This window comes from Leptinotarsa decemlineata, unplaced genomic scaffold (assembly GCF_025532065.1).
Source record: "Leptinotarsa decemlineata unplaced genomic scaffold, Ldec_3_MD MMD2_tig00003308_RagTag_RagTag, whole genome shotgun sequence".
In the NCBI taxonomy this organism is placed as follows: Eukaryota; Metazoa; Arthropoda; class Insecta; order Coleoptera; family Chrysomelidae; genus Leptinotarsa; species Leptinotarsa decemlineata.
This window is the reverse complement of record NW_027412586.1, coordinates 3,471,802-3,495,220: the sequence shown is the minus strand read 5'-3', so window position 1 is coordinate 3,495,220 and position 23,419 is coordinate 3,471,802. Positions and strand designations below refer to the sequence as shown.

The 23,419-nt window shown below is 33.0% G+C and overlaps 2 protein-coding genes across 6 annotated transcripts in view; both read right to left on the bottom strand.

The window, feature by feature from the left end:
• The window catches only part of LOC111512815 (uncharacterized), a 38,124-nt gene extending 30,510 nt beyond the window's left edge, over nucleotides 1-7,614 (bottom strand). Inside the window, exon 1 of the mRNA XM_074177859.1 lies at nucleotides 7,475-7,614. The gene's annotated coding sequence lies outside the window, so the exon portion shown is untranslated. The remainder of the gene's footprint in view (nucleotides 1-7,474) is intronic.
• Nucleotides 7,615-9,406: 1,792 nt separating this feature from the next.
• LOC111514063 (uncharacterized) overlaps nucleotides 9,407-23,419 on the bottom strand; it is a 75,350-nt gene continuing 61,337 nt past the window's right edge. For 4 of the 5 annotated variants that reach the window (XM_074177851.1, XM_074177854.1, XM_074177852.1 and 1 more), the window contains 3 exons: nucleotides 16,206-16,646; nucleotides 10,738-10,933; nucleotides 9,407-9,715 (listed from right to left, as the gene is read on the bottom strand). In XM_074177851.1, coding sequence (XP_074033952.1) covers nucleotides 9,420-9,715; nucleotides 10,738-10,933; nucleotides 16,206-16,646 — 933 coding nt within the window. In that variant the 3' untranslated portion in view covers nucleotides 9,407-9,419. The remainder of the gene's footprint in view (nucleotides 9,716-10,737; nucleotides 10,934-16,205; nucleotides 16,647-23,419) is intronic. The other variant, XM_074177855.1, reaches the window with a different exon arrangement.

Below are 23,419 nucleotides of genomic sequence, written 5' to 3'. Positions count from 1 at the left end.
TAGTACAAGATGTAGTAGGTATGAATAATAAAGACTACATTTTTGTCAAATGGCAGAATTCAGGTTCACCTTCTCTTAGTTCGTTCAATGAACGAATAATAAAGAAACGGAAAAGTTTCAACTAATCATTTTACCATCAGAAATAAATATATAAATATATATGTACACACATATATATATATATATATATATATATATATATATATATATATATATATATATATATATATATATATATATATATATATATATATATATATATATATATATACAGTGTGACCCATTTAAAATGGAACCACCCCTGTAGAATGTGCATTTTTCAATCAATCTCAATTTTTTTTTATTGAAATATTAAGCATGAAAAACTGTATCTTGACACTAACTTTCACAATTTTAGTTTCATTTCCAAGGCACTCTATGGTTTTTTTTGTTTGTCAAAAACGGCAAAAGTTTATTAGGCAATTTTTGTTTTCAGATTTGACTACACCACTGGATTCGTAGTCGTTATAAATCAAAACTGTCAAATTTTCATTAAAAAATATTTGTTAACAACGAAGTTACAACAACTTTAATTTTGGAAACAAAGTATTTGTTTGTAATTTTTATTCAGATTATAGACATATTTGAGATCTGACAACACTGTCATCACCAAGTAGAACACCAGTGAATTTGTACAGTGAAAATCCGAAGTCAACAGCTCAATGCGTTCTACAGTTATAACTCCTGAAAATATGGTAATGTGAGAGATTTGTGGTGCAAGCGTTTTGTAATAAAAATCTGACTACGCCACTAGATTTGTGGATAATATTCCCTTAAAATCATTCATTTGAGTGTAGGTTACGAGAAGTGAAAATTAAAATAAAAATTGAATAATTGAATAACAGAAAATTAAAAGTTCATTTTCAAGTTACGCAGTAGTAGACCAAGTTCAGAATCTCATGTCATGGGATCTCCCAATTGCGCTTTTACCAAATCTTGATAGAATCTTGAAGTATTAATGGTCATACTTGTAAGCTTTTTGGAAGTTTCCCAATAATAAATAATAGTACTTTTGTAACAGCGCACCTGGAAAATCACATTTTATGAGATTCTGAACTTACTCTACCTTCTTCTATAGCTGATGAAAACAAAATGTATACAAACAAGTTTCAAAGTATTTATTCAACAATTAATTGCCATTAAGAAAAAACTGATACTAAAATAAACATTGATTTAAAACTAAACATTCAAATTTTTGTGGCTTCTACCAAACCTCCATTAAGTTCAATACATTTATCGTATCTCTTCCGAATATTGTTTACACTATTTCTTATTTGTTGAACTGTAATTTCGGCACAAGCTTGTCGTATCCTTTGCATGAGTTCAGCTCGATTCGTTGGTCTTGTTCTGTATACTTTTTGTGTCAGAATACCCCACAGAAAAAAGTCTAATATTGTTAGATCAGGCGATCTAGGTGGCCATTCAATTAAGTCACTACCTCGTCCTATCCAATGATTTGGAAACTGGTTATTTAGCCACTCTTTAACAATCCTCGAATTGTGCACGGAACAGCCGTCGAGCTGAAAATATAAATTTACTTGTTCCGCAAGAGGCATTTCATCTATTTCGTCCGATAATTGGTTATTTAGAAATTCCAAAAAATTTTGCCCGTTTATGTTTCCATCAAAAAAATATGGACCTATTATTCTATTTTGTACTATACCACACCAAACGTTAACTTTTTCGGAATATTGACTTTTACAATTTATGATCCAGTGCGGATTTTCCGTAGCCCAATACCGAGCATTTTGCGATGAAACTACCCCATTGGTGCTGAAAGAAGCTTCATCACTAAACATTATGCAGTTTAAAAAAATTTCTTGTATTCAGGTACTCGCCTTGTGCCCACAAACAAAATTCCATACGTTTCACTTCATCACCTGCCTTTAAAGAGTGAAAAAATTTAGGTTTAAATGCTCTCATTTTGTTTTGTTTAAGACATCGTCGAATAGTCTCTCTCGGTAAGTTTAAATCCAAACTGGCGACTCGTAAACTTCTGTTTGGGTGGTTTCTAAAATAATCTAAAACAGCACCTTCGTTTAAATTTCTTCTTCGGTGATTATTTTTTAAAATATGTTTGCTGACTGCACCGGTTTCTTTAAATGTTTTGTTAATTTTACTGACAGTGCTTCTGTCAATGGGAAGTCGATTTGGATGTCTGTGATTAAATATCCTAGCTGCTTCTCTTTCACTATGATAATTGTCCCCAGAAATTCTCACAATTTCAATTCTTTCTTCTAATGATAATTGCAAAGCCATTATTAAATGCACGTAACTAACAACTATTATTTTATTTATGATTAACTGTCAAAATCACAGCCTACTGTTGATTTATTATAAAACCTTTGCATAATGAGTTCAGCTTCCTCAAATTATTGATATCTCCTCTAAAAGATTGTTTTAGCTGAGTTATGAAGAATTTACAGGGAACAATTTTTGTCCTGCTCTCTGTTTTATTATTGAATAAATGATTTCCATGCTTTAAATCAATTTGATTTTAGCGGCTATGCGGAAGAATGTACTAAGTACTGCATAACTTGAAAATGAATTTTTAATTTTCTGTTATTCTAGAATACACTTCTCGTAACCTACACTCAAATGAATGATTTTAAGGGAATATTATCCACAAATCCAGTGGCGTAGTCAGATTTTTATTACAAAACGCTTGCACCACAAATCTCTCACATTACCATATTTTCAGGAGTTATAACTGTAGAACGCATTGAGCTGTTGACTTCGGATTTTCACTGTACAAATTCACTGGTGTTCTACTTGGTGATGACAGTGTTGTCAGATCTCAAATATGTCTATAATCTGAATAAAAATTACAAACAAATACTTTGTTTCCAAAATTGAAGTTGTTGTAACTTCGTTGTTAACAAATATTTTTTAATGAAAATTTGACAGTTTTGATTTATAACGACTACGAATCCAGTGGTGTAGTCAAATTTGAAAACAAAAATTGCCTAATAAACTTTTGCCGTTTTTGACAAACAAAAAAACCATAGAGTGCCTTGGAAATGAAACTAAAATTGTGAAAGTTAGTGTCAAGATACAGTTTTTCATGCTTAATATTTCAATAAAAAAAAAATGAGATTGATTGAAAAATGCACATTCTACAGGGGTGGTTCCATTTTAAATGGGTCACACTGTATATATATATATATATATATATATATATATATATATATATATATATATATATATATATATATATATATATATATATATACATATATAAGTGAATCATTAATCAGAGCTAGACATCAATTTTGTAGAAGAAATTCATTTGCAAGTAAATGCTTTTTCAGCTCTTTTCTGAATTTTGCAAGCGACAGTGACTTTAATGAATTAAGAAGTCGATTATACAGCCGATATATGTTATATGAAAAGGAGTATCGAAACAATTAAGTTTTATAGGATGGAGTGGCTGAATTATGTTTGAATCTCAAGTTCAGTTGATGAATATTGGTGCGCAAGCTGATCTCCTCATAGAAATACTTTGGTACTTTCGTGGAGATTACATTATGAAACAAAATGCCAGAGTGGAATACCCTTCGGGTCTCAATATTCAGCCATCCTAGACTACTTAAATGATGAGAAACAGGTTGTCGCCATTTTGTTCCAGTGATAAGTCTTCAACAAAAATTCTTTGAAGTTTGTAGTCTTCTCTTACCAGACTATAACAAACTTGGGCCATACACAGTATCCGCGTAATTTGCTTGGCATCACAGAGTAATTTATTAGTTTTCAAGTTGCAATATCCCCGCTTTATATTTAGCGAAATATGAGGTAAAAATCTGAGAAACAAGAGAAAGAGACCAAGATTTTCAGTGCGCTCAGACAGACTAAAATTAACATTATCAAAAAGAATCGAAATTTGATTTTGACATCTTTTTCTCATTGCTGCCCTCCCAAATAGCATGGCAAAAATTTTAGAAGGATTGATTGTTAGACAGTATTTTTCAGAGGTGGTTAATAAAATGAATTGAGGCATCGCTTGATTTGTTGGCATGCTTTTGCCAGTGAACTTTCTGGAAATTGCATATAGATTTGAGTGTCATCTGCGTAACTGTGAATTTGAGTATACTGAAGACATTTGGGAAATTATGACGTATATATCACGAATAATGCAGGACCAACTAAAAGCTGATGACATATTTTATCAAAAGCTTTGAAATAGTCTATTAATATGAGAATAGAAAGTTCATTGCTGTCGATCGATTTGTGAATATCATCTACGACTTTTAAAAGCGCATTCCTGCAACTATGGCCTGGCCTTAAACCTGATTGGGACGATGGCAGTATTTTATATTCCTCGAGGAACTCACGACTTTGTTTATTGACGATATTTTCCAGAGTTTTAGATATGGCACACAAAATGCTGTTAGGGCGGAGGTCACTAAAATTCTGGGGATCGTTGACTTTACTTTACTTTACAGAAAATGAGATTGTTTCCATGTTGTAGTGAATACACTAAAATTAATACAGGTATTAAATATGTGCTCTTTGAACTGTAATTTAAAATGACTGGAATGAAGTAGCATCGTAATGCTACTGCCATCAGAACCAGCAGCATTAGATTTAACTGAAAGCATGAATTCGCAGATCTCTTGTTCAGATTTTTCTTATTAGTCAGTGGGCTCTGCTTGAAGACTGGCAGTAAACAAATCTAAAGCAAATGAACTTCAAGCCAGTCTCGATATACCTACACAGTAGGTTTAATGGACTGACGCCTATCAGAAAACAACTACTCCCCTGGCTTATACCACGAAAGGCGTTGGATTATATCTGACAGGCGTCAGTGCAGGAATCATCACAGAAAATGTCCTGCATATGCAATTGGCAATACAACTGAAAGAGTCGACCTTCAATTCTGAAACGGGCACACTTGCAGACCGGTTTCGGGCTTATTAGCCACTCATCAGTGCAAAATAGTGACCATCATCGACCTAAAGTCAATGATGTTCCACAATTGAAAATCGGAATTCTTTCAGAGTATTTCATTCCTCTTCCGAAGTTGAAGCGAACATCACAAAATGTCACTCCATCTAGTGGACGAGGTACTAACCAACTGCATATCCGTTATTTGCCCGATTCCTCTGAATAAGAAACTTTCTTATAAGTCAAAGGGCTATGCTTGAAAACTGGCCGTAAACAAATCTAAAGCAAATGAACTTCAAACGTTCAAGCCAGTTTTGATATACCTACACAGTAGGTTTAATGGACTGACGCCTATCAGAAAACAACTACTCCCCTGGCTAATACCACGAAGGGCGTTGGATTATATCCGACAGGCGTCAGTGCAGGAATCTTCACAGAAAATATCCTGTATATGCAATTGGCAATACAACTGAAAGAGTCGACCTTCAATTCTGGAACGGGCACACTTGCAGACCGGTTTCGGGCTTATTAGCCATTCATCAGTGTAAGATAGTGACCATCATCGACCTAAAGTCAATGATATTCCATAATTGAAAATCGGAATTCTTTCAGAGTATTTCATTCCTCTTCCGAAATTGGAGCGAACATCACAAAATGTCACTCCATCTAGTGGACGAGGTACTAACCAACTGTATATCCGTAATTTGCCCGATTTCTCTGAATAAGGAAGAAAAACTTTCTTATTAGTCAGTGGGCTATGCCCTTCGTGGTATTAGCCAGGGGAGTAGTTGTTTTCTGATAGGCGTCAGTCCATTAAACCTACTGTGAAGGTATATCGAGACTGACTTGAACTTTTAAAGTTCATTTGCTTTAGATTTGTTTACTGCCAGTCTTCAAGCATAGAAGGTCGACTCTTTCAGTTGTATTGCCAATTGCATATGCAGGACATTTTCTGTGAAGATTCCTGCACTGACGCCTGTCGGATAAAATCCAACGCCCTTCGTGGTATTAGCCAGGGGAGTAGTTGTTATCTGATAGGCGTCAGTCCATTAAACCTACCGTGTAGGTATATCGAGACTGGCTTGAACGTTTAAAGTTCATTTGCTTTAGATTTCTTGTTTAGATGTTCTTATAAATCGAAAATTATTTTGAGTATTCATTTAACTTTTAGGAAGAAATGAGAAAAATTCATCATCTGGTTCACTACCGTGAGAACTATTTTCATGAGAGAAAAAACTCTAGTAATATTCATTACTACAACAAAGGTTCCAAAAAGTGCATCATAAGTTCTTCCAGTAGGACAAGAATTCAACTTTTGAAATGTTTTTTGTTGTTTATGTTGGGAAAATAAAAATTATTGTTGATGTCCTGGAAATCCAGTGAGGTTTCTAGAGGTTCGCTGAGTTCTGTCGGATATTGAGTAATGTTATCAGATTGAAGGCCGAAGACAATTATGTTGTTTCGTTTCTTCTCATTTTATTGTACAGTTGAATCACCTGATACTTCAATTGCGAGTTTTCAGTTTCTAAGTGACAAAATCGTTCATTAGTGGAAGACATTTTTTTTATTTCAGTGAGCCTCTCCTGAGTTTTATCGCTTTCATCATTGATAATCATAAGTAGTCTATACACATCCTCAAGTATTATATTTTCTGGTATCTGGGTCATATTTGAGTTTCCAATTGGAATATATGAAGTGTCCTCAGCGACTTTACTAATTTTTGTACGATACTGGTTTTATTGAGGATTCCTTCAAATTTTACAGACAATGGCAAACGTAAATCAAGTTTACTCAGATCATCGAAATCCTCTAGCAGTCGAAAAACGAAATTTTTACGTTGACAATTCACTGATTTATAACGATGAAGGCAAGATAACGTGTTCTATCAAAACACTTTTTTGCATAAGAGAATAAATCAAAATATAGATAAAGCAAACTTGAAGTAATTGATGATGATTTGTAATTCGTTCTATTGAATGTGACTAGCCAAATGGAGATATTATTCTACTAAACCATAAACGTCGTGTCAATTATACTTCCGATTTGGGCGCTACTTCAAACTACAAAAAAAAAACAATCGAAGCAAGCGGTGTTTTGCGAAGAAGAAATACAAAATCCATTCACTAAACTAGAAGACCGAACTCCGCTGAAATGTTTTTCTTCGAACATTCAGCACTTGCGACTACTAGCTTCAGTTACAGCATTAGGTTATGAAAGAGAAATATTGCGACATGACGAATCAATTTCTCTGAAAAAGAAACTGCTGAAATATGTACCTAAGGTTACTGATGGCCTTCAGATTTGGTGGTGAATGGTTGAATTGCAAGGTTCAGAAATATTTTTTTACTAACTTATTCCGAAACCGACATTTCAAGATAAAGTGGTATGGTGTTGTTAAAAAGACACCGATGTAAGTATAGCAAACACAAAACAAAGATCAATTGAGGATATCACTAATTCCAAATCGGAAAATTTATCGTCGCGTCACAATATGTTCCAATATCGAACATTTTGTGACGCCACAGTTGAATTCACCAAAATTTGGGCTCACCTTGAAGTCTCCTATTACCAACCAAAAGCATACTTCCTACCCACAAACAAAAATACAAACTTTTGTCATCTGGAACTAATGAAATCTTTAAAAGTTACTGACATTGGTTTGTTAGATACATGTGTAAAACACCAAGATTCGAGAATAAAGTAAAAACTTTTCCCACACCATAATAAAAACACTGCTTTTTGACACGTGTTTTGGTCACAAGTCACCATCATCAGAAAAGGATATAAACTGATAAAAAATATTACATCTAAATAAGGTTATGAATATGCATCATCACCTCACGTAATGAGAGTAATCAAATGAGGTTCATTAAATGAAATCCTAGTATTGTCCTAATTTGTAATATCTTAACTCTTAATTTATATGTTACCGACTAACTGTTATGTACTTAATATTCACCTGTTTAATCTTTATAATTATTACGGAACGCTAATTGCACACACACCGATTTTGAACGGCCGATTTTATACCGGTCGTCCAAATTCCGATAATGAACCACATGTGGGAACGGGACCTGGCACAGGTTTTCATGACACCTACGAAAGTTTAATAATCAAAAAATGTGGAATCAGATTAAAATACCATTCCAAACAGCGCGCTGTTTTCATTCACTGATGTGATAATTGGAAACAGAAACTAGGTTAATATTAGGTACATAACAATAGCATATACATTATGGATTCAATGAACCTCCCTTTGATGACCCTCATTACCTGAGGCAATGATGCATATAAATAAGGTCAATTTAAATGTATTACTCACTTCATATCATATCCTGATGATGTTTTCTTTGTTAGCGAAACATTGTTTTTGTTCCAGTCTGGGAGAAGTGTTTCTGTCAGATACCAATTGCAAAAACTGGAAGAGTAAATTTCACAAACTGGAAAGCATTCTTTGTACAACATTTTTCATGTTCAACACCAAGTTCCACTATAGAACTGAAAACCGATAAAGGTAAGAACAAAACGTCAATGAGCCAGTCTTTTGAAAACAATTTTGTGTAGTTGCCATTGTAAGTTCTCTTTCTTCCAAATATTTTCGAAGCTTAATTATTCGGAATTGACAATGTGTAGCAGCACATGATCAGCACAAATCCATCACTAACTTTTGAAGCGCTAAAGAACAGAACGATAGCAGGTAGAACATCTGAATGAAATATTTTCATTTTTTATTAATCCTTCGATGTAATTATTGTTGAAATGAAAAAAAATTAAAAAGCATCATTTGTTGAGTAGTTATTAATTTGTAATGAAATAGGGCAGGCTTAGAATTTCTATATTCCTTAATGAAAAAACTATGAATTGGTGAAAAATCAGAATTTTCAAATTTTTTCTAAAAAATTTATTACACTGTTGTTTCTCACGTTATCAAGTTTGTTGATAATAGTTTCTTAAATGACGCCAAACAGACGTCCTAATTAATTTGAAAAAATGGCACGCATGCCATTGAACAGAAACGGCCACTTCGTGAAAATATAATTCATATTCTATCGAATGGTCTGAAAAAAATATACAGGGTTTCATTTAAAAGGCTTGACTTGGGTCCACTTCTGTATATCCTGATTTAATGATGGAGTAATTTTATCGTTGAAAAAATCGGTCCTAATTTCAAATATCGAATTCATAATCTCACAGACAATAAATTAAGTCTTCTTTTCGCCATGATCAACTGTTGATTTACTCCCATTTTATTGACATTTTTTACAGCACCATGAACAAGTACAAAAATACAGTTTAAATCTGGAAACATTATTGTTCACACAGAATCTGGACCACCATATTCTTGAAGTATTCCAACAATTTGTATCTTTGAGAGTCTCATTATGTATTTCCTTATACTAGGTAAATACTGTAACAATTTTTATTTCATAGACGTCTATATGAAAGTTTGAATTTGATAAAAGATCAGAATAATTAATTCAAATTTGTGTTTTAGTTCAAAATATATTCTTCTCATCGTATTTGACATTGTATAAGTCCAGAATGAAATTCAACTCACTATTCCAAATTTCTTTCAAATCTTCTTCATATTTCATTAACTGCGTTTCAACAAACTCTGTAATACTTTCCTTACTTTTTGATATAGTTCTTTCCAACTCATTCAAATATTCTTCTGGGATATCATACGTCCCTTCTGTAGACACTGAATGAACGGTGGGCGATTTCATATCAGTTGAATCAGGTGGACGAAGAAGACCATTACTCAAATAATCAAGTATAAGTTTGCTCGCACCTGAAATAAATACAAAAATTACTCAAATATTTTATGTACAACTTTAAAACTCTATATATACTTGTTTGTTTATGAAAGAGATTTCTTAAAATTTCAAGGAAAAAAATACAACTTACATATATACATACATATATACACACATGCATACATAGATACGTAAAGACATATATCTATTGAGACACCAACAATAACTGAATATGAATTACTTATCTGAAAGTAAAAACAGTAAATCGTCATTAAAATATTCTTGGACATAGTAGAACACTTCCTTGAAGGGAAATATTTTAATAGGTACTCTGAAAATGTCTACAGATCTAATGTTTTTACTATTTATAGAGAGGTTGTTACATGGTATATCAATGATTTTTTTATTGAAATTGTTGACGGTCACGAGTTACATACAAAAATAAAATAAATAGAGGAAAGTAGACTAGTAGTTCCTTTGTAAAGTCAAGAATAGTCTAACATCATATAAAATTTGTAATTATTCAGTTTATCAAATTGTATCAATGATTAGTTTTCAAAAAACATGAATATTTGATAAAAAACCTCAATTGAAGCAGTTGGTAGGATTTAGAAAGGCACTATTAGTCCGATTCCAAATCAGAACTGAAACTTGAATGAAAAAATATAAATATACGTACATATACACACACATACATGGAAATAATAAAGACGAATTATTATTATTATTATATATGCTTGAATATGATTATCAACATGAACATAAATACAGATAATATATGTTATATTAGAAAACAATAAATATTTTGATACGATTTTGAAAGTGATTCTTCTGGTGTTTTTCCACAATACCTGACTCGATAAAATAGCTACAGATTTCAAATAATATCAAACTTAGCGAAAACAGTAGTGATTTTTAGGTTTCTTTGCAGCTAGAAAGTGAATGCCCCAACTGGGGAGAACAATGCTCTGTTTTTTTTATTTTCAATTTTAGTAACATCATTTCAATTAGTATTTTTATTAAGATACCGAAATTGGTATAAATGTCTTTCACTTACTTTTTTCATTGATTCCTGACTCCTCCGATTGCTCATCAGTTATTGTATATTTGACTGAGTGACAATTTGTATCTAGCTGTGTTTTTATTTCTTCCACCAGAAGTTCAAGTCTTTCATCTTTGTATAAGGATCTCAACATTGTGTCAACAATTTTGAACTTTTTCGATTCTTCTTCGTGTACTTTTTCTAGGAATTCCTGGGATATGAAGAATTTAGAATAAATCATTACAATGAATACTGCAAGTTCGAAAAGGTATCTCTTTGACGTTCACAAAAATCAAAAGTTATATTGAAATCATATTTTATTCACTAGTAAGTAGTTGAAATTTCATAAGTTATTGAAAAAAATCACCAAATCAGTAATAAAAAAACATGTGAGAGTCATTCTTCTCATTTTCAGATCGTAATATATTGTGAAGTATAATAATTAATAATTATGTGACAGGTCACAAGTTATACGTCACAATGATACATTCTCACCATTAAGTGATATGAAACTTGGTATTCCACTTCATTCATTCTTTGGAAAACTATGATTTTTTTTTTGCTGATGATATCACATTACAACCGTAATGAAATTATTGAAATTATATTGTCATATTTGGTTATACAAATATCTGAAAATTCATATCATAAATTCAAATAATAAATTCAAATTCTTATAATGAAAATATATTTCACGATCAATATTTCAATTCTCTGATTGAGTTATCATTTTTTCACATTATTTACGAAGGAAAAGCTAAAAAGATGAAGATATCATTTTTTCCAAATACTGGTGGTACCTACTATACAGACAAAATCAATTTGACTTTTTTAGGAATTTACTTTTCTAAAAGTTTTCGAAGGCTTTTTGAATTAAATTCCTGAGAAAACATGTTCAATGGTTAGATACTTGTTTATTTATAACATGCTTGTAATGAAGGAGGAATAAGTAGATTAAAATCGTATTATTTTGCAAGTTTTATTTATTACCCATGGGTCTAAAAACATACAAATAAAAAAATTGTACAAACTCAGCAAAAACATGATGATTCATACAGAATGTACTTTCACAGTCTATAGGCGTTCCAAGTGAATAATAATACCTGCAACCACACATATATATATATATATATATATATATATATATATATATATATATATATATATATATATATATATATATATATATATATATAAATAGATAAGTACTCTTTGATCATTCCCATATATATATATATATATATATATATATATATATATATATATATATATATACAGTGTGACCCATTTAAAATGGAACCACCCCTGTAGAATGTGCATTTTTCAATCAATCTCAATTTTTTTTAATTGAAATATCAAGCATGAAAAACTGTATCTTGACAGTAACTTTCACAATTTTAGTTTCATTTCCAAGGTACTCTATGGTTTTTTTTGTTTGTCAAAAACGGCAAAAGTTTATTAGGCAATTTTTGTTTTCAAATTTGACTGCACCACTGGATTCGTAGTCGTTATAAATCAAAACTGTCAAATTTTCATTGAAAAATATTTGTTAACAACGAAGTTACAACAACTTCAATTTTGGAAACAAAGTATTTGTTTGTAATTTTTATTCAGATTATAGACATATTTGAGATCTGACAACACTGTCATCACCAAGTAGAACACCAGTGAATTTGTACAGTGAAAATCCGAAGTCAACAGCTCAATGCGTTCTACAGTTATAACTCCTGAAAATATGGTAATGTGAGAGATTTGTGGTGCAAGCGTTTTGTAATGAAAATCTGACTACGCCACTGGATTTGTGGATATTATTCCCTTAAAATCATTCATTTGAGTGTAGGTTACGAGAAGTGTATTCTAGAATAACAGAAAATTAAAAATTCATTTTCAAGTTATGCAGTACTTAGTACATTCTTCCGCATAGCCGCTAAAATCAAATTGATTTAAAGCATGGAAATCATTTATTCAATAATAAAACAGAGAGCAGGACAAAAATTGTTCCCTGTAAATTCTTCATAACTCAGCTAAAACAATCTTTTAGAGGAGATATCAATAATTTGAGGAAGCTGAACTCATTATGCAAAGGTTTTATAATAAATCAACAGTAGGCTGTGATTTTGACAGTTAATCATAAATAAAATAATAGTTGTTAGTTACGTGCATTTAATAATGGCTTTGCAATTATCATTAGAAGAAAGAATTGAAATTGTGAGAATTTCTGGGGACAATTATCATAGTGAAAGAGAAGCAGCTAGGATATTTAATCACAGACATCCAAATCGACTTCCCATTGACAGAAGCACCGTCAGTAAAATTAACAAAACATTTAAAGAAACCGGTGCAGTCAGCAAACATATTTTAAAAAATAATCACCGAAGAAGAAATTTAAACGAAGGTGCTGTTTTAGATTATTTTAGAAACCACCCAAACAGAAGTTTACGAGTCGCCAGTTTGGATTTAAACTTACCGAGAGAGACTATTCGACGATGTCTTAAACAAAACAAAATGAGAGCATTTAAACCTAAATTTCTTCATTCTTTAAAGGCAGGTGATGAAGTGAAACGTATGGAATTTTGTTTGTGGGCACAAGGCGAGTACCTGAATACAAGAAATTTTTTAAACTGCATAATGTTTAGTGATGAAGCTTCTTTCAGCACCAATGGGGTAGTTTCATCGCAAAATGCTCGGTATTGGGCTACGGAAAATCCGCACTGGATCATAAATTGTAAAAGTCAATATTCCGAAAAAGTTAACGTTTGGTGTGGTATAGTACAAAATAGAATAATAGGTCCATATTTTTTTGATGGAAACATAAACGGGCAAAATTTTTTGGAATTTCTAAATAACCAATTATCGGACGAAATAGATGAAATGCCTCTTGTGGAACAAGTAAATTTATATTTTCAGCTCGACGGCTGTTCCGTGCACAATTCGAGGATTGTTAAAGAGTGGCTAAATAACCAGTTTCCAAATCATTGGATAGGACGAGGTAGTGACTTAATTGAATGGCCACCTAGATCGCCTGATCTAACAATATTATACTTTTTTCTGTGGGGTATTCTGACACAAAAAGTATACAGAACAAGACCAACGAATCGAGCTGAACTCATGCAAAGGATACGACAAGCTTGTGCCGAAATTACAGTTCAACAAATAAGAAATAGTGTAAACAATATTCGGAAGAGATACGATAAATGTATTGAACTTAATGGAGGTTTGGTAGAAGCCAGAAAAATTTGAATGTTTAGTTTTAAATCAATGTTTATTTTAGTATGTATCAGTTTTTTCTTAATGGCAATTAATTGTTGAATAAATACTTTGAAACTTGTTTGTATACATTTTGTTTTCATCAGCTATAAAAGAAGGTAGAGTAAGTTCAGAATCTCATAAAATGTGATTTTCCAGGTGCGCTGTTACAAAAGTACTATTATTTATTATTGGGAAACTTCCAAAAAGCTTACAAGTATGACCATTAATACTTCAAGATTCTATCAAGATTTGGTAAAAGCGCAATTGGGAGATCCCATGACATGAGATTCTGAACTTGGCCTACTACTGCGTAACTTGAAAATGAACTTTTAATTTTCTGTTATTCAATTATTCAATTTTTATTTTAATTTTCACTTCTCGTAACCTACACTCAAATGAATGATTTTAAGGGAATATCATCCACAAATCCAGTGGCGTAGTCAGATTTTTATTACAAAACGCTTGCACCACAAATCTCTCACATTACCATATTTTCAGGAGTTATAACTGTAGAACGCATTGAGCTGTTGACTTCGGATTTTCACTGTACAAATTCACTGGTGTTCTACTTGGTGATGACAGTGTTGTCAGATCTCAAATATGTCTATAATCTGAATAAAAATTACAAACAAATACTTTGTTTCCAAAATTGAAGTTGTTGTAACTTCGTTGTTAACAAATATTTTTTAATGAAAATTTGACAGTTTTGATTTATAACGACTACAAATCCAGTGGTGTAGTCAAATTTGAAAACAAAAATTGCCTAATAAACTTTTGCCGTTTTTGACAAACAAAAAAAACCATAGAGTGCCTTGGAAATGAAACTAAAATTGTGAAAGTTAGTGTCAAGATACAGTTTTTCATGCTTAATATTTCAATAAAAAAAAATTGAGATTGATTGAAAAATGCACATTCTACAGGGGTGCTTCCATTTTAAATGGGTCACACTGTATATATATATATATATATATATATATATATATATATATATATATATATATATATATATATATATATATTTCATTTTCATCAAAAAATGATGATAGTGTGGGAAATGCAGATAAATTCCCCTCCTGTATTTGTGAAGAAAACAGGACCAACTTTCTCTTTAAGGAGTTTATTTCTTACTGGCTCTGAAGGCTGTTGTGTTTGATCCCTGAAGTCCCAAGTTCAGTGTGATGAGTTTGTCGAAAATTGACTAAGACTAGGACCTAGTCTATAGTGGTCAAAATTTAACTGGACAATAAAACTAACTTTTCATAGTCGATAATACATCTGCATATGCACTATTATATTGTTGTTAATCATGTCCTGAAGAAAATAACGCCGACCGGCACTGGTAGTCATAAACCAATTGTGACGTAGCTAAGAGCGATGTTTGCTGCCGCTCTAGATGTATCGAGAATAATGCTACTGACTTCGATGGAATTCTGGCGACTTTTCTACCGCATTCGATTACAACATATAAACGCTAGCCACGATCATATCGACACAGTCAAGTGGAAGTTACAGTGCGGTACGCGAAGCGATCTACTAAGGCGATAGACATTCGAATGATAGTTGAAGTTTTAGTTGAAGTGTTTGTTGTATTTGAAGTGAAATAAAGTTAAGTTTGATTATTGCTCGGTATAGTCAATAATTGGTCAACCTACGGTAAAAAACGTAACATTTGGTGTCGGAAGTGAAATAATTGACTGAAATTTTTCTATTTTATGGTGAAAACAAGGGGTGTCGATTACGACGGAATGGAAAAACTCGAGGAAATGTTTGAGGCTTTGAAAGCAAGCATGGCGGATAATGAAAAACGCAGAAGAGAGAAAGATGAACGAAGGAGAGAGGAAGAACGATTACGCCGAAATGGTGAAGATGAACGTGGAAGAGATGAAGAACGATCACGCCGAAACGAAGATCGTGAATTATTATTAGGTATTTAGGAAAAACAGGGAAAAGACAATGAGTTGGACTGCTCAGCAATCTGCCAGACAGGCAGAAATTTCAACATAAGATACCGTGAGCATTTATTATCAGATAAAAATCAGCTATATATAGACATCTACGAGAAACAAACCACACTACTACACATCGAGTTATCTAGCACACTAGCATACTAGCAGATCGATGGGCGATATTGTTGAACATACATTTTGGGAAAATAGCTTTGAACGGTGGCCATTATCATACGTTTTTTATACCCCAGTTCTATAGATAATACTCGCTATGTTATAAGTACTCACTATGAGCGGATGCGGGATTTTTTGAAATATCTCTTCATTTTCGTTGATCATAGTATTAAATTCGCCACGAAGATCTTCCAACAAATCTCTGTTTCTTGGATGCCCATATAGTGCCTTCAATTTGTTGAAGATTTGGTAAAATGTTCTTCGTACGTTTTCCTTATCTTCATTGAGCCGCGAAAATATTTTTTTACTGATGAGTGTACATCTTGAAATACTAAGTCTATAGAACTTGTTTCGAAAATCACGAATATATTGATGTTTGAACTTCTTGAAGTTATTTAACATCGTCAAGAAAATGGGCATGTGTTCTTGTCTGCACGAATAATACTGAAATTTCACAGTGTTGAATTTGTTCAACACTTCTTCCATGCAATCATCGTAAGTTTGTTGGATTTTGGAGGTGTCGAGGAGAAAATTGTGATGTTTGTTGTAAAATTCCTGAAAAACATAATTTGGGTATTAATTATCATCTTCAGAAAACTCCCCATAGATTTGTTCAAAAGAGGATGATATTTTACTAATTATCACGCAAAACATGGTAGCGACAAAGTATGAAAACACTATTCAGTTTAGTTCAATTAATTTATTTATCTTCGAGTTCATCGGCAGGTGATAAAATTATACTAAAAACTAGCAAACCCAGCCACCCGTTGCTGAGGCTGAGGTTTTTGTTATAATATTACATTGTAGTGAAGTATTCAAGAGGAACGGTAGGAGAACATCACGAAGACCACCATGCTATTTTACATAGATGCCATTTGTAAAAAAATATGGCGACCTCCATGACACAGATTTTCTACTACCGTAACCCTTTAGTACAATGAAATTATTATTTACGAACGAAGACGGAAACGTTAAAGCTGCTATAAAAATTGAAGGGGATGGACTTTGAACACGATTTTCGTTAAATTAATAGACAGTACCTTTCCAATTGTTATTGAAGTACTTTTAAAGTAGATGGAGTGCGATGTACTACCGTACTTCAAACTTCAAAGAATCCCTTTCCAACTCTTTTTAAGTATATGTCGGCATCCAATTGGCGAAATCTTGAACATTTTGATTTTTTTGTAGAACCGATCCCTATGAAAATATATTTTCATACTTGCAACACACCATGTTAATTATAGTACCACCTAGTAATCAAAGGTCATAATTAAAAATCAACTACCGTATCCCTGAAGAAATGTTGATATTTCATTTCATATTATATTTTAAATATCTTAACGGAATTCTCTCTGAGAGGAAATATTCCCCATTCTAAAATAAATAATAATTGAAATATCAACCAAATAACCAAACTTACCTTGAAAATTGCTTTTAATCCGAATAAATTGTTTCCGATTCATAAAAAAATTATAATCCTTGTGATTATTCTCACATGGAAAAGTAGAGAGTAAAACATAGGAATTTACCACAAGCTCGGGAAAGTCAAACAAGTGTACGTTTATTATGATATATACAGGAAGAAACATCATAATGAAACCTACCTTTGAATTTCGAAAGGATTTTCCAAAAATCCCAATTGGAAAATTATTTCACAATCTTTTGGGCAATGTCTTCAATTCTTCCAGTATACCTATAGTATGGTGATTACAAAGTGAAGAAAATTATGAAACGACAACAGGTCCTATAAGTGAAAGGAAAAGTACATAAGCTGAAGGTTCAAAATGGCGATGCTTAAAAGTCGGGGAAAATTGATGTTTTCCCAAGATGGCCAATTGAACATCAAATCCTATAGCCGAACAAGCAAAACTAGGCACTGTTTTCACTCAGTGAAGACCCTCGGAATTAATCCTCAAAGAGATGTTTCCATGGATAAATTTCCAGGCGGGTCTTCTTAGAACCTTCACGTAGCAACCTCAACATGGAAACCGTAGGATTATTATATTGAAAAGGAATAATACGAACTCCAGCGCATGACCATACGTCAAGGAAAGGTGTTATGAACCAATGGGCAATCGAATAGAACTGTGGATAAAATTGGTACCTTTACTCACTCTCTCTCTCTATTATTGGCGATTGCTTCCATTCAGGCGCAGTAAGCTATGCCTATTTGAGGGGGTACAAAGGTCTTGCTTTACGCAATACTGCACCTCTTTTTTATTCTTCCCAAATTGTACTTTCTTGTAGACTCGTCTTCAAACGGCGGACATATACAATACATATAAAACTATCATCTTTTTCATAAACGTTTTAATTGTTGCGATACTACTCCCACGTGGACATCCGGTCCACCTCGGCCTCTAACCGGCGTGAATGAGAGTACTATTCATTTTAAAATACAATTTTTATTAACTCTATTTTTAATTTACCATTGATGCTGACACGTTATAAAACGGCGGACTTTCACAACACGAATTGAGTTCCATCTCCAACAATGGCGTCCACGTATCTTCTTTGTGGACGGTCGCTATCGACACGTCTGTCCACCACCATATCAGAAACGAAACTGGTATAGTCGAAGTGAACGATATTGTGCACTCTTAAAGGCTAAAAAAAACCAATACATAGAAAAGAAACGGCAGCAAACTAGTCCTCGTGAACTGTAGACTTGGCGGTTCGTATTGGATAATTTTTACTAACCGAGTTTTATGATTGGTTGAAGAGTCATAAAATTGAATATGAAGTCAGGTTACGGTGACGAATAGAAATCGAGGAATGCGGCCTTGGTTATCGGCGTCGTGTACAGTTCAGGAACTGATCGCGATTTGAGTGTTGAAATTCGATATTGGTGCAGTTGCAATTACTTAAAATTTTTGTTGCCTGTTTAAAATGTGACGTCCTTAGAAAGCTTGTCCTTGGATAACAATGCAAACTTGTTCCACTGTAGTGATTCCAATAGCGATGGTGAACAATGCGAAAAAGAGATATCAGTGAATACGATTCGGATGCATTTGAATATTGAATCACAGAGAGTATGTTTGAATGTATATAAGAATCTACATGTCAAGTTTGATTTCGAGGGAAACAAACTATTACAAGCAACATCAGATTTGACCAAATTCCCGTCTCCACTGTACCTAATATTGTCATTTACAAAAAATATACGACTGTAACAAAAGCAATGAGATTCCTACAACTGAAATCATAAGGAACAAATTGAATATTTTCGGCCATAATGCTGGATGCTGTGACAAAACTCTTCAAAATCGAGTATTTTTAGGAAGCGAAACTATCTCAAAGAAAGTAAATGTTTTAAATTTAATTTGATAAGACGATCGAATGTCTAGCCGCCTTCGAACGCTGAACACTACACGAAAAAAAGATATTATACTGTGGAAAAGAACAATATCCACCTCACCACACTGGAACAGAATTAATGCAAAACTAACATATTTCTGTCGATATCAGGAGATAAAAAATCATACAGAAAATATTCAGGCATTGAAAAAAATGAAAATTCGAGACTCATCAATTCGCACACCAACTATGGATGGGATTCGTTTAACATCGCATTGAAATGGTCAATATTATGCCCTACTACTTCAAACCGATTATAATCGACGAAAACCGAACCGCCATAACTTATTTGCAATTTGCAAGGAATTAATAGATCAAACTGAAACTCATTGAAATTTGTTCTTGACTCAGAATAATAATCACAATCAAAGTCAGATCAATAATAAACCCCATGTGTTAAATTTCTACAGTGACTGATATTACTTGCCATATTCACGAACTGCTTACTGTTTTATGAAATACTTTTGAAGCGACGATGAATTTTATCCCTGATTTCGATACCACCTCATTTTTTCAGCAAAATTGAATGATCAGTGTCGAATACTCAATCCAATGATAGAACCATATATTTTTGAGCATCATTAATTTTTCACAGTATTTCTGGATTTACGAAATCCATACTATAGGTAGAATGTTTTTTCTAAGTATTCATACTTACAATCTGAAATTCTATAATTATTTATTCATATCGGATTCTGTATCACCATTTTCGTAAATTGGTGTTACTCGTGTGATTTTCATTTCATCCGGTACTGTGGCAGTCTTCAAAGATTTATAGATTTGAAATGGGAATAATTTCAGATTTGAAAACTTTCATAATTTTCAAATCAATACCGTCAAAACCAAAATCTTTCCTCTAGTTCAATTTCTCAATTATCTCCATAACTTCTTCAAAACTTGGTGGTTCAAGAAACATTGACGAAACTATATTTTTTCAGGATAATCTTCAAATGTTTGAGAAATTTTTAAAACAAGTTTTTGTCTAATGTATGTGCAGTATTTATTTTATCCTTCACCGAATTTCATAGAATCTTCAATTTTTTGAATATCAATTTCAATTAATTTTATAGATTTTTCCTCATTACTCTTATTATTGAATGATTGGTTAATGATCTCTCATTCATCTTTAGTTGTTGAATTGTCTAGCTTTTTTTGTAACATTCTTTCTATAATATGAAATATCATGATGCAGGGATCACATAGCTGTCAGAATATGACTTTTTTTTGACAACAGAGTAAGAAGAGTTTACTTCGAATGTTTCTGAACGTCACGGAGTACGTTTTTAAACGATTCTGAGTGAGCTCATTGTTCTCTTAGTGAGTTTATGAATACATCCCAGTATTAAGTCCAACAATATTTTTCCATAATTATGATAATTTCAGATAAAATAAGTAAACAAAAAAATTAATGTAAAATGGTTTTATATAATGAATATAATGTACTAAAAACTAAAAAATAATTCAGAAGGTCCTAGATAGCACTGATTACACCACTCTCCTCAACAATATACGGTTTTAGGTTAGGTTAGGTCTAAAGTTACTGAGTATATTCGACCCTCCACCGCAACTTGCAAGGGTTTCTTGTGGCTCACACCTATTCACACTCGACCAAATAAACCCAGCTTCTTAATGAAGCCGATTTTGTATGGTGAGTGGTCTCTCAGGTGAGATGGTAAGAGTACGGCTCTGCCAAACTCTGAAAACCTGATTCGGTCCCCAGCGGGGCAGGCACAAAGTATGTTCACTGCTGTTTCAACATTTTCCAAACAGAGGCGACACACATTATCATCCGACAGTCCGAAACTCTTTATATGATGATTCAAATGACAGTGACCTGTAAGAAGGCCTTTTAGACATCGTAGTTCATCTCTACTGTAGTCCAACAACTGTTTGGTATCAAGCTTCGAAGGGTAAATAAATGCCTTGGAGTGAGGTATTCCTGGAAAATTCTGCCAGAAATCAATAAATCTTCTTACTATCCAGCGTTTGCGCAGCGATGCTAATGACAGGTTCTGGTCCTATGAAGATGCTTGCAGCACCTTCCTTCGCAAGGATGTCAGCAACATTATTGTTTTCCAGGCTAATATGGCCAGGAACCCAGACCAGAGACAATCTGCTGAGTCTTCTTATCGAGAAGAGTCGTTTTTGGTAATTTGCTACTAATTTAGACGTTGCTTGGTAGGAGCCGACTGTCCTTGACTGTCCTACGCCACAGTGACGACGAGGTGTATAATAATAAACTGATCGGAATCACATAATTGGTTAAACAGAAACTCATTGAACAAGACGTCTGTTTACACAAAAAATGGCGATGTCGTATATGGGCTGTTTAAGGGTTTTCAATCCAAGTGAATCTGATTGGAGAATCTATAAAGGACGATTAGAACAATATTTGTCAATAAACGGAATAAAGGAGGAAGAAAGACAACGTGGGCTATTGTTTAATATGTGCAACGAAACGGCATTTCAGCTAATAAATAGTTTATGTTTGCCGAACAAACCGTCAGAGAAACCATTCAAAAAATTGATAGCGCTATTTGACAAGCATTTCACACCAGCTAAGTTAGTTTTTCCAGATCGAGAAATATTTTATTCCGCTTCGAAAAATAAAGATGAAACGGTACCAGAATGGGAAGGACGAATAAGACAGTTAGCAGGAAAATGCGATTTCAAAGAAGAACTCTCAGTTGTTATGCGGGATAGATTCATATGTGAATTACAAAAAGGATGTTAAGCTTTTTGAAGAAAAAAGTGAAAATTTCACATTCGAGAAAGCCATCGAAATAGCTTCAAACTAGGAAGCTTGCAGTCAAAGAAGTCAAGAGGTAGTAACTAAAAGTGAACCCCGCCCAGAGCAGGAAGTTTATCACCTAGGGAGTAGGAAGTATTCAGGTACAACAGAAGAAACGAGGTTGGAAAGCAGTAGCCGTCCTCCGCAGCGAGGTAGGAGCAACTTAGGCAAGACGTCCGTCCCGACGACAGCAGGAACAGGAAGAACATCATGTGAAGTGTGTGGTAAAGTACATCCACCACCATGCAGGTACAGAAATTGTTTTTGTCGAAAATGTGGTGTTAAGGGTCATATTGCAGTAAAATGTCCTAAGTTTAAAAGTAGCATACATGGATTTAGAAATAATAGAAATAATTATTTAAAATCATCAGATGAAGTTTTTGATTTGTATAATCACAATCAGAATTTGAAGAATTTTGAACCTATTGTGGTAGATGTTATTATAAATGACATTTATTAAGTATTAAGATCTTATGATAGAAAAATTATTAACCCTTTGGGAAAAATACTTGTAAATATTATCTATAAAAACATGAATGACAATTTATATTTATACGTTGTAGATAAAGGAGGGCCCCCATTGTTATGTAGAGAATTTTCAGGAAATTTCAATTGTCAGTTAATAATTTAGAAACAGATCATGCAGAGTATTTTCAAAAAGAATTTCCGTCCGTTCTGAATTCAGAGCTAGGTTGTTTCAATAAGGGTTGTATTAGCTTAACTTTGAGAAATGGGGCTCAGCCGAAATTTTTCAAAGCACGTACGCTGCCATTCGCACTAAAAGAAAAAGTTCAGGCTGAAATTGACAGACTAGTTGAAACACAAATTTTATCACCGGTAGAATAAAGTGAATATGGAACACCAATAGTTCCGATAATAAAACCAAATGGATCCATTAGGTTATGCGGTGATTACAAAATAACATTAAATCCAGATCTAGAAATCGACAAATTTCCTTTACCACGTATATACTAAAACCAATAATGATTGAGAGTAGAAGTAAGCCCAGTTGACAGCAAATCGTGCTTATTAATTTTTGAGAGGGTTAAGAATGAAAGAAAAATTCTTAGTACAATTAGTTGAAATATTCATATACATTTTTTATTTATTTCATTAACACTTTGCAATATCGTAATTTACCTAATCGATGTAGTCATTAGGTGGGCCTTATGAAAACGGA